This window comes from Aquarana catesbeiana, unplaced genomic scaffold (genome assembly GCF_042186555.1).
Source record: "Aquarana catesbeiana isolate 2022-GZ unplaced genomic scaffold, ASM4218655v1 unanchor211, whole genome shotgun sequence".
Taxonomy (NCBI): Eukaryota; Metazoa; Chordata; class Amphibia; order Anura; family Ranidae; genus Aquarana; species Aquarana catesbeiana.
The window spans coordinates 2,305,314-2,319,963 of NW_027362637.1; the positions used below are offsets into that span (position 1 = coordinate 2,305,314).

A 14,650-nucleotide genomic window follows, 5' to 3' on the forward strand; every position below is an offset into this window, starting at 1 on the left:
TCAGGAACTACAATTCCCATCATGCCTAGTCATGTCTGTGAATGTCAGAGTTTTACAATGCCTCATGGGATGTGTAGTTCTGCAAAAGCTGGAGAGCCGTAGTTTGAGTATCCCTGCTTAAGATTCTCATTGCTTTGCATACCCCTCCAGGAACCAGACTTCATTTCCAGCTTCCAGGGATCAAGCCTTGCTTTCAGCTCTGGTTGTTAAATCACTGTTCTTCTTGCTCAGCCCCACCGCAAAAGTGTGCAGCCGGGCTAGTGTAGGAGTGTGCTGAGGTGTAGTGGTGGCAAGTAAGAGTCTTCTTGTTGGGTGTGGTGGGGATGAGAGAAATCCTAGTCAAAGGTGTAAATGAAGCCAAATGGCTAGAATACAATGTGTATTGAGCCAGTTGGCTAGATGTATACTGTGAAGTCCTAATCCAGTTTTCCCCCTGAACCTGGCATAATCCACTATAATCAATGCAGGAACACCAGAGGAGAATTTTTTTTTTTTTTGGGTGAGGTATTTTGTGCTGTTTTGCTGTGAAGTCAAACAAGACAAAAAGCAATTTTTAGCCAATCTTTATTTGGTGCCTTTGCTTTCTCTTTACACTTGTGATCTAAGTTCACCTGCCATAAGAGAAATACATCGATGGCCTTAACGGAAATCCTTCTGAAATTGCTAGCTGCTATTGTGACAATCCATTAGCTTTGGTACCTTCACGCTGACTGTATATATAAAGAACATTTTTTTTTTGTTTGTTTTTTATTCATTTACATTTTACACTACTATTCTGGTCTGCTCTGTCCTGTCTCCTTTTTCTCCTGGGCAAGACTGACATGTCCCTGTTCTTACTGCCCCTTGGGATAGCCTTGTCGCATTTCCTAGGAGGCTACAGGGGAAGGAACACACAGCAGCTGGAGGGCAGACCTGGTTCTGCATCATTGGGGGGTGACTGCAAGAGCCTAATGGACACAGTCAGCTGGCTGATGATGTAGGGAGTGAAGATGGCAGTGTAGGACCCTGCATGTGGTGGCAGATTGCAGCAGACAACTCTGGATCACTGGAGAGGTAGGTTTAGTTAGCATACCACAGAAAAATAGGTAAAGTGGGGAATAAAAAAAAATCCACACAGGGAGGTATAGTGGATATAAAAAGTCTACACACCCCTGTTAAAATTAAATTTCTGCCTAATGTGACCTATAAACTGTATAACTCAATTGAAAAACAAACTGAAATCTTTTTTTTTTTGGGGGGGGGGGTAAAAAAACAACTAAAATAATGTGGTTGCATAAGTGCGCACACCCTCTTATAACTGGGGATGTAGCTGTGTTCAGAATTTAGCAATCACATTCAAACTCGTGTTAAATAGGAGTCAGTACACACCTGCCATCGTTTAAAGTGCCTTTGATTAACCCCAAATAAAGTTCAGCTGTTCTAGTAGGTCTTTCCTGACATTTTCTTGGTCGCATCCTACAGCAAAAGCCATGGTCCTCAGCTTCCAAAGCATCAGAGGGATCTCATTGTTAAAATGTATCAGTCAGGAGAAGGGTACAAAAGAATTTCCAAGGCATTAGATATACCATGGAACACAGTGAAGACAGTCATCTTCAAGTGGAGAAAATATGGCACAACAGTGACATTACCACGAACTGGTAAAAAAAAATAAGAGAACTGGTCAGGGAGGCTGCCAAAAGGCCTACAGCAACATTAAAGGAGCTTCAGGAATATCTGGCAAGTACTGGCTGTGTGGTACATGTGACAACAATCTCCTGTATACCCAATATGTCTGGGCTATGGGGTAGAGTGGCAAAACGGAAGTCTTTTCTTACCAAGAAAAACATCCAAGCCTGGCAAAATTTTGCAAAAACACATCTGAAGTCTCCCAAAAGCATGTGGGAAAATATGTCATGGTCTGAAGAAACCAAGCTTGAACTTTTTGGCCATAATTCCAAAAGATATTTTTGGCGCAAAAACAACACTGCACATCACAAAAAGAACACCATACCCACAGTGAAGCATGGTGGTGGCAGCATCATGCTTTTGGGCTGTTTTTCTTCAGTTGGAACAGGGGCCTTAGTCAAGGTAGAGGGAATTCGGAACAGTTCCAAATACCAGTCAATATTGGCACTAAACCTTCAGGCTTCTGCTAGAAAGCTGAACATAAAGAGGAACTTCATCATTTCAGCATGACAACGACCCAAAGCATACATCCAAATCAACAAAGGAATGGCTTCACCAGAAGAAGATTAAAGTTTTGGAATGGCCCAGTCAGAGCCCAGACCTGAATCCGATTGAAGATCTGAGGGGTGATCTGAAGAGGGCTGTGCACAAGAGATGCCTTCGCAATCTGACAGATTTGGAGTGTTTTTGCAAAGAAGAGTGGGCAAACATTGCCAAGTCAAGATGTGCCATGCTGATAGACTCATACCCAAAAAGACTGAGTGCTGTAATAAAATCAAAAAGGTGCTTCAACAAAGTATTAGTTTAAGGGTGTGTACACTTATGCAGCCATAATACTTTAGTTTTTTATTTTCACTTCCCTCCCCCTAAAAGATTTCAGTTTGTAGGTCACATTAAGGCTCGGTTCACACAGGGGCGACTTGTCAGGCGACCTAGTCGCCTGACAAGTCGCCTCCCGTTCTGTGCTACGGAACCGTTCTAATAGGAGCGACGCAAGCCGCTCCGACTTAGAAAAAGGTTCCTGTACTACTTTGGGGGCGACTTGAGGCGACTTGCATAGACTTCTATGCAGAAGTCGTTTTGCAAGTCGCCTCGGAAGTCGTTTGCAGGTCGCCTCGCTGAGGCGACCTGCAAGTCGTGCCGCCCCTGTGTGAACCGGCACTGAAGGTGAAAAAGTTCTGAATTCATTTATCTTTGTCTCATTTTTTTTTACATCACAGAAACCTGACATTTTAACAGGGGTGTGTAGACTTTTTATATCTACTGTATGTATATATATATATATATATATATATATATATATATATGTATATATATATATATTATAGTATAATATTTGTGTCCTTTAGATGTCAGATCTGTTTAATATGCCATAAGTGTAGGAGTGTATGTTAATGACCCTAATGTGCTCCATTGTTTCCACTATACAGGAACACGCACAGGCCATCTGTAAGATTCTCTCCACAGCCTTTGACTCTGTTCTCACCGAAAAGACTCGAGTTCCAGCAGAATAATCATCCTCTGCTCACACCAAATGTGCCTTCTCTCCAGAGACGCCTTCCCACCTTCTTCATCAAGGCAGATCCCTACTGAGAATATCAGACACATGTACATTGTATATAAGACAAAGCTATATTTTTTATCTTAGTCTGTTACTATAATCCAGTAACACTAATGGACTAATAACTAACGTGGGAGTAGAATTCTCAATAGACACATTGACAAAGGTACACTCACTGCATGTACAAATGAAATCACACAGGTACGAAGGAAGATATTTATCCTGGGATCAGGTCTTCATTTTATATACAGTCATATACACAGGGAATGGACTGTATGCTCATTTTGGGAGGCCTTAGGCTTTCATGATATCACATTTGTATACATTTATAGGTACATTTTTGCTGCTCTGATTATATATTCTAGTAGACACAGTGTATTTATTTATATTATATATATATATATTTTGTACTGATAAAGGTAGAGTTGGAAGGATTAATCCAGCAGCAACAAATATTTCAGTTAATGGTGAGCTACATCATCTCCTACCTTTATTCTATGTGAGTTTCCATTGCCTCCCTTGCTTTGTGGTCTTAAGGGAGGGTGAGGCCCTTGTAATGGATGTTTAATTAACCAGTCACATCCAGTGGGAGGAGCCAGGGGTTAATAGATGGAAATCTTTATATGTACACACACACACACACACACTATATTACCAAAACTTTTGGGACGCCTGCCTTTATACACACATGAACTTTAATGTCATCCCAGTCTTAGTCTGTAGGGTTCAATATTGAGTTGGCCCACCCTTTGTAGCTATAACAGCTTCAACTCTTCTGGGCAGGCTGTCCACAAAGTTTAGGAGTGTGTCTATGGGAATGTATGACCATTCTTCCAGAAGTGCATTTGTGAGGCCAGGCACTGATGTTGGACGAGAAGGCCTGGCTCGCAGTCTCTGCTCTAATTCATCCCAAAGGTGTTCTATCAGGTTAAGGTCAGGACTCTGTGCATCCCAGTCAAGTTCCTCCACTCCAAATTCGCTCGTCCATGTGTTTATGGACCTTGCTTTCGTCCACATCAGTGCCTGACCTCACAAATGCGCTTCTGACAGAATGGTCAAACATTCCCATAGACACACTCCTCAACCTTGTGGACAGCCTTCCCAGAAGAGTTGAAGTTGTTATAGCTGCACAAAGGGTGGGCCAACTCTATATTGAACCCTACGGACTAAGACTGGGATGCGATTAAAGTTCATGTGCGTGTAAAGGTAGGCATCACAATACTTTTGGTAATATAGTGTATATGTGAAACCATGTGAAAAAGTAAGTTACACCCCATGGAAAATATTTACTTTTTTTCAACATATGTGAACATTCAAACAGTGCCTAAGAGGTGATACACAAATAAAACTACAAATGCATTTTTATTTATTCATCAAAAATGTCAACATATGTAATTGTGTACTGTGGATAAAGTAAGTGCGCACTTGGCCTCAAAAGCTGATATTGCCCCCTGTAGCAGAATCGATTTCTTGCAGGCGTTTTGCAAAGTTGCCCAGCAGTCTCCAACATTCATTCATTGACAGTTTTTACAACTATTCCATGCAAAATCCATTTAGTTGCAAGATGTTTATGGGTGTTTACTACCACGTTTCCACCACATTTCACAGTTGGTATGAGGTTCTTTTTCCTATCTTCACTTTGCACCGAATATACATACTGTCACTGTGGCCACACAACTCATCGTGCCAGTTTTATGTAATCGGTCTATAGCATAGTGTTCCAGAAGACCTGTCCTTTGCCTATATGTTTAATGGCAAACTGTAATCATACTCTAGTGTTCTTTTTGGACGGCAAAGGCTTTTTTCTTTCCAAAACTCTGATGTAGGTTGAATTGGTAGAGTATCTTTCTCATTGTAAATGCATGTACTTTCACTCCAGCTATTGCTAGAGGTACCTGCATGTACCGCAATGACATTTTAGGATTCATTGGGACTTTTTTTTTTTTTTTTAGCACCCGCCAGTCATCTCTTGGGTTAAGTTTGGCCAGTCCTACACAAATTAGCCATGGTTTAAAAATGTACAGCCCCTTGTAGATTATTTTCCTTACAGTGGAATGATTCATTTCAAATAGTTTGACAATCTTGGTAAATTTCTTTTCAAGCTCACTCATCCACAACTTTCTTTCTGAGGGCCCTAGAGAGCTCTATTGATCTTAGCATGATGACACCACGCACATTAGTATTAGGCTGGGTTCACACTTATGCAAATTGGATGCAAATTGACCTTGGATTGTGGGCTCCTTGAGGGTAGGGACCAATGTGGGTGTACGATGTATGTGTGGAGTGCTGCGTGAATTGGCAGCGCTATATGGGTACCTTAAATAAATAGGGATGATTGTAGATATGCACCCACACTGACTCAGGTTGAACTGGATGGACTGGTGTCTTTATTCAACCTTCTAACTATGTAACTATGATGCGGGTTGCCCCACATCCAATTCGCATGACAGGAGAGCGTGCCCGGCTCTCAATGTAGCTGGTTCACACATCTCCGGGGTGGCCGCGGTCTGCAGTGCAGAAGGATCCTGTGCGTCTTTAGCTCCGTTTCAGGTCTGAATTCAGGCAAAAATTAGGACCCGAAACTGAATGGGAACACACTTAACCCCCTGCTGCGAGCTGTGCCACAGAGTGTGAACCCAGCCTTATGCCACGTACACACGAGCGGACTTTACAGCAGACTTTGCCCGTCGGACTTTTCGACGGACTTTATGACGGACTTTCCGAATGAACGGATTTGCCTACACACAATCCACCAAAGTCCGTTGAATTTGTTTGTGATGACGTACGACCGACTAAAACAAGGAAGTTCATAGCCAGTAGCCAATAGCTGCCCTAACATGGCTTTTTGTCCGTCGAACTAGCATACAGACGAGCTGACTTTTTGACCGGACTCGAGTTTGACGGATAGATTTAAAACATGTTTCAAATCTAAGTCCGTCCAACTTTTGAGAAAACAAAGTCCGCTGGAGCCCACACACGATCGAATTGTCCGACGAAATCCCGTCCGCCGGGCAAAGTCCGCTCGTGTGTACGCGGCATTAGAGAGATCTAGCAATCTGAGGTTTAAATAAGACAGGTTCCACCTGCATACTCTCAGAGAGAGAGAGAGAGCGTGAAGATTAGAGGGTTATTATAATCACTGGCATCTAATTTAAAACACCGGATTCTAATTTTATGGATTTGAAATGGTGATAAATGTAGGGATATATTTACCTTTTCACTGTAACTAATCTGTATTTTCATTAGAGCATTAGAATGAGTACACTATGCCAATTTTATGCCATTTGTTCAAGTATTTAACCTTCATCTTTAGGCACAGTGTGATCTAATGTTTGCCTCTTTAACTATGTTGACAATGTCACCAATTTCAATATATTTCTTTCTGCAATTTTTATAAATCTTCAAATTTTTTTTTTTGAAACCTGTGCTACTTCCTTTGGTAATAGACGTGTAATCCATATTACTCATGCATTGCTATGGAATTCATTAGAATACACTATTAGTGAAACATATCGGCTGAAAGAAAAAAAGTGCAGATAATGGAGCTGAAAAAGGGACGGGGCCACCACGCCGGGTGCCGCACATTGTCATCCTGGCGCGCCCCTGTCAGAGTCCCTCCTCTTCTCACGAGTGTCATGAGATGCAGCCTTCCCAGTGCCTGGTGGCGCAATCTCACACTGTGTGTCAGAGATCTGAATCGCCATGCAGCCGCTGTAACAATGTCCCGCTTTCTAGACCGCCTCTTGTGATAGATGGCACACTGATCCAATGCCGGGAATCATTGTGCCATAGGAGGCGGGACATCGTTACAGCGGCTGCACGGCGATTCAGATCCAGCTCTGACACACAGCATGAGATTGCGCTAGCAGGCTGTATCTCATGGGCACTGGTAGACGGCATGTCATAGGCACTGGCAAGCTGCATGTCATGGGCACTGGCAGGTTGCATCTGATGGGCACAGACACTGGTGAGGCTGCATCTGATGGGCACAGACACTGGTGAGGCTGCATCTGATGGGCACAGACATTGGTGAGGCTGCATGGCATGCACAGGCAGGCTGCTGTATCTGACAGGCACTGGTGAAGTTGCATTGATCTCTTGTATCATGTCTGCAGTCTCTGACCGTCTCCTGTTTCATATCTGCTAGAGGTGCACTGAATGGAAATGTTGCTAATACTATTAGCAGTGTGTTTAAGTTGAAGAGATTGCAGACATGATACAAAAGATGGTTAGAGACTGGGGATGTGACACAAGAGATGGTCAGAGACTGGGGGACATGATACGAGAGATGGTTAGAGAGATTTTTTTGAGCTTTTCTTGCACTAAAGGTGCCAATAATGGCTAACAAGTCATATTAATTTAAATTGGTGATATTAATTAAAAAGTCGAATATAATACAATTGTATATAAAAATATGAATATTTTTTTAAAAACTGTCGTTTTTCGGCTTAGTGCATCCCTCATTTTCGGTACCAAAATTTCCATTCGGTGCACCCGTACTAACTATATTTTATTTATATGCATATAAAATTTAGGCTGAATGTTTAATATTTCCAGCTACATAAATCGACCAAAAAAAAGCATAAAACAAATCTGACAGTAAGCAGTGGGGACCTAATTAAAATCTGCTTGTAAAATACAAGTAAAAGCGGAGGTCGCAATAGAGCCTCTACACCTGTTGTTTTTCTACGTTGCAGAGTTTGGTACATACGAGACGTTTTGAACTATATGAGGCAAAATCTGTTTTATGCTGCTGTACATTTTAATGGACAGAACTATAGGAATAGCCATTGGCTTCTTGTTTTAAAAATACATGTAAGGTTTTCCTCATTTTGATCTTGGTACAGAGGCACCTTAATAGTTGTTTGGCAAATGTATACAGAGACTTCTGCTTTTTTTTTTTTCTTATTTTGTTTTTATTTTTTTATATTTCAGTTGCATGTTTAAACATGTTTCATCTATCATCCTTTGACTGTTAAGAATGTTGTTTTTTTTTTATGCAAGACCAATATACTTCCTGTGGTTGTAAGTAGGGATGAGCTTCAGTTTTGTCCAACCTAAATCCCAAAGGAAGCTGTCACTTCCACCCAATCAGCTGTGGTTAGGGCATTCCCCACCCCACAGCCATACATACACAAAGGGGTGAGCATGCTCATGACATCATTGACCTAATATGAGCAAACTCTAGCGCATCCCTAGCTGTAAGTCATATGTGGCAGTTTTCACCTGACTTCTATAGCCATTATTTTGTCACTTTAATGAAATCAGTCCAGGGAAAAATGTATCTAGAACATATACATTTGTGTTTAAAAAAAGTGAGTAAAGGTCAAAATCCTTAATAGCTTTTATTTCCATACACGCAAATGCATAAGTGCCGGTTCACACAGGGGCGGCACGACTTGCAGGTCGCCTCAGCGAGGCGACCTGCAAACGACTTCCGAGGCGACTTGCAAAACGACTTCTGTATAGAAGTGTATGCAAGTCACCCCAAGTCGCCCCCAAAGTAGTACAGGAACCTTTTTCTAAGTCGGAGCGACTTGCGTCGCTCCTATTAGAACGGTTCCGTAGCACAGAACGGGAGGCGACTTGTCAGGCGACTAGGTCGCCTGACAAGTCGTCCCTATGTGAACCGAGCCTTAGGAACACGGCACAGTCTATTCCAAATCAAAACATGAAGAAAAATGTTTCAAATTTATTACTTTACAGAAAGCTAAAAAAAAGGAATGTTAGACTTTTCCAAAAAATAGCAGTGTGCATTTTTCTTCATAAACTCATACATTTAGTACTATAAACTTAAAAATGCTTGAAGATTTAGGTTTCATGTGAATCAATGAACTAAAATTTAGTTGTATAAGCACTGTTCCTGAGAACTGCTTTACATCTGTGTTGCATGGAGTCTACCAAATACTGGCACCCCCAGGACGATTGCACTACATTCCACAATTCCTCTGCATCTCTTGAATTTACCTCAGAAACTGAATTTTTTATGTCACCCAAGTTTTCCATTGGATTAAGGTCCAGGAATTGGGCTGGCCACACCATAACTTTAATCGTGTTGCTCCAGAACCAAGATGCTGCTCGATTACTGGTGTGTTTTGGGTTCATTGTCTTGTTGAAACACCCATTTCAAGGGTATTTCCTCTTCGGCATAAGATAACACGACCTCTTCAATTATTTTGATGTATTCAAACTGATCCATGATTCCTGGTATGCGATAAAAAGGCCCAATAACATAGTATGAGAAACATCCCTAAATCACGATGCTTGCGCCACCATGAGTCAAAGTCTTCACAGTGTACTGTGGCTTGAATTCAGTGTTTGTGGGTCACCTGACAAACAGTCTGCGGCCCCTATGCGCCATTTCTCTTTAGGCCAGTCAACGTGTTCTTTGGCAAATTGTAATCTCCTTAGCGCGTCGCTTTTTTTCAACAATGAGAGATTGCCGAAAGCTTGGCTTAACATAGGTTTATTCTAATTGTTACAGTACTCACAGGTAAGGTTACACCTTCTTAATCACCCTGAGGTGATCATTGGCTGAGTCTTTGCCATTTTGGCTATTCTTCGATCCATTCGAATGGCAGTTTTTCGTTTTCTTCCATGTCTTTCTGGTTTTGGTTGTCATTTTAAAGAATTTGAGATCATTTTAGCTGAGCAGCCTAACAGTTTTTGCACTTCTTTAGATGTTTTCCCCTGTCCAATCAACGTTTAATCAAAGTACGCTGTTTTCCTTTACAATGTCTGGAACGACCCATTTTACTCAGATTTTCAGAGAGAAATGCACTATACCCAGCATGTACAACATTTGCTGCCCTAATCCTTAAATAAAGACCACCTGTATGACACCTGTTTTATCACAGACTGAATGACCTCATTAATTGAACTCCACACTGCTATTATTTTGAACACGCCCCTTTTAATTAATGACTCAATTACACAGAATCAGCAGCATGCATGTTATGACCGTTTGTTGGTTTTCTATTACTCTACTACATCTACTAGTAAATTATTTGCCATGTAGAAATATAATTTATACCAAAAACAGTGATTGATCTGGTTAGTGATGTTAGACTGCTATTATTTTGAACACGGCTGTATCTAACCTTTTCTTTGTATTTGGCTGTGACATGACAGTAGCTTCTTGGTTAAACAAAATTCATCAGGATGACCAGTGTAGATATATAACATACACCTAATATAATGTAGGAGTTTCAGCTAGCTGATAATGTACAATATCACCGATTACGTCCCTAATGCAGTGTATTCAGTCAATGGCAGGTTTCCCATTGCCCTTAACACAACGTAGAAGGCATTTCTTTAATGCTGAAACCAACATTTTACTAAACTACCACAACACTGTACTCTCTCAATAAGCTCATCCCTCACAGTTAATGCCTTTGTATCACTTGCCCCTCCTTTTAGAGTGTGAGCCCTCATAAGCAGGGCCTTCCTGTACTGAATGATATAACAACTGTATCTAGTAGTAGTTTGATTGTAAGTGACTTCTTTGTCACAGTGGTAAAGGAAGCCACTTTATGAGTTAGATCAATATTTATCAGGGTGCATCATTACACTTTGCATGGCTAATCTCCGTAAGGTCGCTGGTTCCTAATGTACTAGCGCACTGAAGCTCATTGTAAAGTCTGGTTGCTTCCAGTATGTCCAGGTATCACATTTTATTTTTGGCCCTTTCACCACTGCCGCCTTGTCCACTTGCGTGACAAGTGAATCAGGAGTGGATGGTATCTTCTCCACGTAGGCAGCAATGGAAGGCAACAACAAAATACTCTCATTCTCCCCCCTCCAAAAAAAAAAAAAAAATTCTGAATCAACCAGAAAGATATGATAGTTCCGGGTTATGCAGCTTTGTTCTGTAGGGAGATTGTTGATTATGTTGTAAAATACTCAAGTCTTATCTTTCTGCGGACATTTTATTTGCCCTACATCTATTAATACAAGGTCACGAATATTTATTCTGAATGATGTGGATTTAAAGATATAAATAAAAATACTTATTTTGGATTCTGAGACTACGGTGTCCTTCATTATGAAACAAGAAGGTGGTTTGCAGAAATTAAAAACAAATATATACCGCACTGTCTCAAAAAAAAAAAAAACTAAAGCAGCCAGCACAGCAGTGGATAAAATTGCAAAAAAGACAAATTGGGTGAAATGTGCAGCACTTATGTGATCATATAAACCATAACAAATAATACGAGTACAAAAAATGTGAACAATAAATGATGTGCTCAAAAATACTCCAAGCAGTCCTCTATTATGACATGTGATGTCTATAAACAGAGGAACTTGGACGTGTGATGTCCAAAAAAGAAAAAAGGCAGTGACAAGCTTCAATCATGTGTGATGATAATTCTCAACTACATGTGGATATAATATAGTGACAGTCTTTAACTTCAAATATGTATGATGTAATAACAGTTAATAGTAGATCCACCACCAAAGACACCAGAAGCTGCTTACCAGAGGGATTGAACTCAAATAGGTGTACACCTAGTGAGTCAATCAAGCTTTGTGGTATAATATACCAAGGGGATCAGATGCTCTATCCAGATATGACCTCCAGATGGACCTCTGAACAGATGTAAGGTATGGATGGACTCAGTAGATATAGGCAGTCAGCCCCATCATTAAAAGAAAGAGGAAGGCATATAGTGTAACTCCGTATGACCCCAGATGATGACTTCTAAGTCAAAACGCGTCGGGAGGATATGCTGAGACCACTGTCTTCTTTTATACAAGCGCTTGATTTTATTGCTAAACACGTGAGTGTATTTCCTTTGCTTTTTATGTATTAAAATTTCCATACGGAGTTACACTATATGCCTTCTATATGCCTGATGTAACTGTTATTACATCATACATATTTGAAGTTAAAGACTGTCACTATATTATATCCACATGTGGTTGAGGATTATCATCACACATGATTGAAGCTTGTCACTGATTTTTTTTTTTTTTGGACATCACACGTCCAAGTTCCTCTGTTTATAGACATTACATGTCATAATAGAGGACTGCTTGGAGTACTTTTGAGCACATCATTTATTATTCACGTTTTTTGTACTCATATTATTTGTTATGGTTTATATGATCACATAAGCGCTGCACATTTCACCCAATTTGCAGAAATTAAGCTTCTGTGTATTTTTTTTTTCGACTTTGAGCATTTTAAATACACAGAGGAACGCCTCATTAAAATTCAAGCAACCCATTTGGCGTTAAAGGAATCATAGCAGGTTTCCATATGCTGAAATATAGGGGGAAAAACAAAACTCCCTCCTTAATGACTACAGCAGGCACAGGAAATCTATGACTTAACAATGGTATATAGGACAGCATTTCTAGCTGCGACCATCATGAGTAAGGCCAGATGATATATGTAGCAGTTACTTCCGGAATCTATCTGCACTTAGCTCAGGCAGGCAGGAGGGCGTGCTTAGCTGAGAAAGTCCCCTCCTCCAGGTGAAAGAAAAAAAAATGCCATAAAGACTCATGGGATGTATGACATAATTTTGGCCTAGGTCAGAAACTAAGAAGCAACCAAAGAAAAGTGAAAAAAAAAAAAAAAAAAGCTTAAAGTGGTTGTAAAGGCACTTTACAATTTTTTTCTACCTTCTGAGCATGAAGGTAAAAAAACCCGTGTGCAGCAGCTCCCCTTAATACTTACCTGAGCCCTCTCTCAATCCAGCCCAGCGATGTCCAGGAGAGTCTTGTCTCAGCAGCAGGAGCCAATCAGGAAACAGAGGGGGTGGGGCCAAGCCACGGCTCCGTGTATGAATGTACACACAGAGCTGCGGCTCGGGTGCCGCCATAGCAAGCTGCTTTCTGTGGGGGCACTCGGCAGGAGGGAGGGGCCAGGAGAATGGATGAGGAGGATCTGGGCTGCTCTGTGCAAAACCACTGCACAGAGCAGGTTAGTATAGACTTTTTTTTTTTAAACAGGACTTTACAATCACTTTAAAAACAAGTAAATATAATATAATGTAACAGTAAACATAATATACATACATATCAACATAGTAAAATCTTACCCTGACTTGAGTTCTCCAAAAAAAAAAAAAAAAAAAAGAGACCCTGTCACCAGACCATTCAACAAACCTATTTTAGGCATTTTATTTGCATGTTATAGCAATAAGACTGCTGCAGGACTCTGCCATCCTGGATGCAGATACCAACCTCAGCTGTCACTCAAGTGACACACTTTAGGTTTCCCTGTCCCTCCTCCTGCCACAGAAGCTGCATAAAAAGGTTATGTAGGGAGGAACGGAGGAGCTTGTGCCAAGGAACTGACTTTCCTGGAACAGTCAATTTGTTTTAGTTAAAAGACACATTGCAAGTGAAGAAAAAAAATGTATGGAAAAGAAAACATTGCAACCAAGCATGTATTGTGCTTTTAACTGCAATTTTATGGCCAACTCCAAGAAATTATAATTGCAGTGGGGCTGCGCCCATTCTGCATGGGTTAACTGCTCATTTCGAATAGGGAAGAGGAGAAGCTCCCTTACTTATGGATCCTCCGCTCCTCCAGCAGATGGTGCTCCTCCAGCAGATGGTGCTCCCCCATGCTTCAGCAATGGACTATCCCTCGGTGTTCTCACATCCATTTCAGAGCTATGGTCCCTCATTGGTGTTAATGACGTCAGGATCTTAGGCAACCCATAGATGGTGCAAATTTCTTTCCTGCAACCAGGGGTTACAACCAGGAAAGAAATTCACACGATTCCCCCATCAACAGTGTTGACAGCGAAATCCCTCCTGCTGAGCAATTGTCTGCTCGGGGGGGTTGGGTTGAGAAAGCATCCCTATAGCAGCCGCTTGCGATAATTGGAATCAAATTCAGCAGGTTCGTTGTACACAAGTTGATTAACGGGTTCGAATCTCAGCCGGTTCAGTAGGAACGTATATGGCCGGCCTTAGATTGGTGGAGCATGGGGGAGAAGATGCTTTGGGGACCACTTGAAAAGCGGAGGATCCGGTAAGTAAATCTGCTTTTCTTTGTCGCCTAGATCTAAATGACTGGAACAGGTGCATCAGAGCTACTACCTCCTATGCAATGCCTGGTGAGCCTCAAGAAAACAGCACTCAGCCTGTGAAGGCTATGTAAACCTCCATATAGTCCATGCAAAAAGGAAGAAAGGCTGGTGCCATGGAAGTCAGCTAAAACATCGTTTTATTAAAGCATGTGAATAACAACCAAAAAGAAAGCCAATGTGTTTTGGCCGTCAGGCCATGGTTAAGGCCTGACGGCCGAAACGCGCTGCGTTTCTTTTTGACTGTTATTCACATGCAATAATAAAACTGTTTTAGCCAACTTCCATGGCACCAGCCTTTCACCCTTTTTGCATAGATCTAAATGACAATTTAACCCTTGCAGTGCGAGCACAGCTCCACTGCAAGGGATAACTT

The 14,650-nt window shown here is 41.3% G+C and overlaps 1 protein-coding gene across 5 annotated transcripts in view; it reads left to right on the forward strand.

The window, feature by feature from the left end:
• ITGB1BP1 (integrin subunit beta 1 binding protein 1) overlaps nucleotides 1–11,245 on the forward strand; it is a 31,350-nt gene extending 20,105 nt beyond the window's left edge. For all 5 annotated transcript variants that reach the window (XM_073611141.1, XM_073611142.1, XM_073611143.1 and 2 more), the window contains one exon: nucleotides 3,096–11,245. In XM_073611141.1, the coding sequence (XP_073467242.1) occupies nucleotides 3,096–3,179 (84 nt within the window). In that variant the 3' untranslated portion in view covers nucleotides 3,180–11,245. The remainder of the gene's footprint in view (nucleotides 1–3,095) is intronic.
• The last annotated feature ends 3,405 nt before the right edge of the window (nucleotides 11,246–14,650 follow it).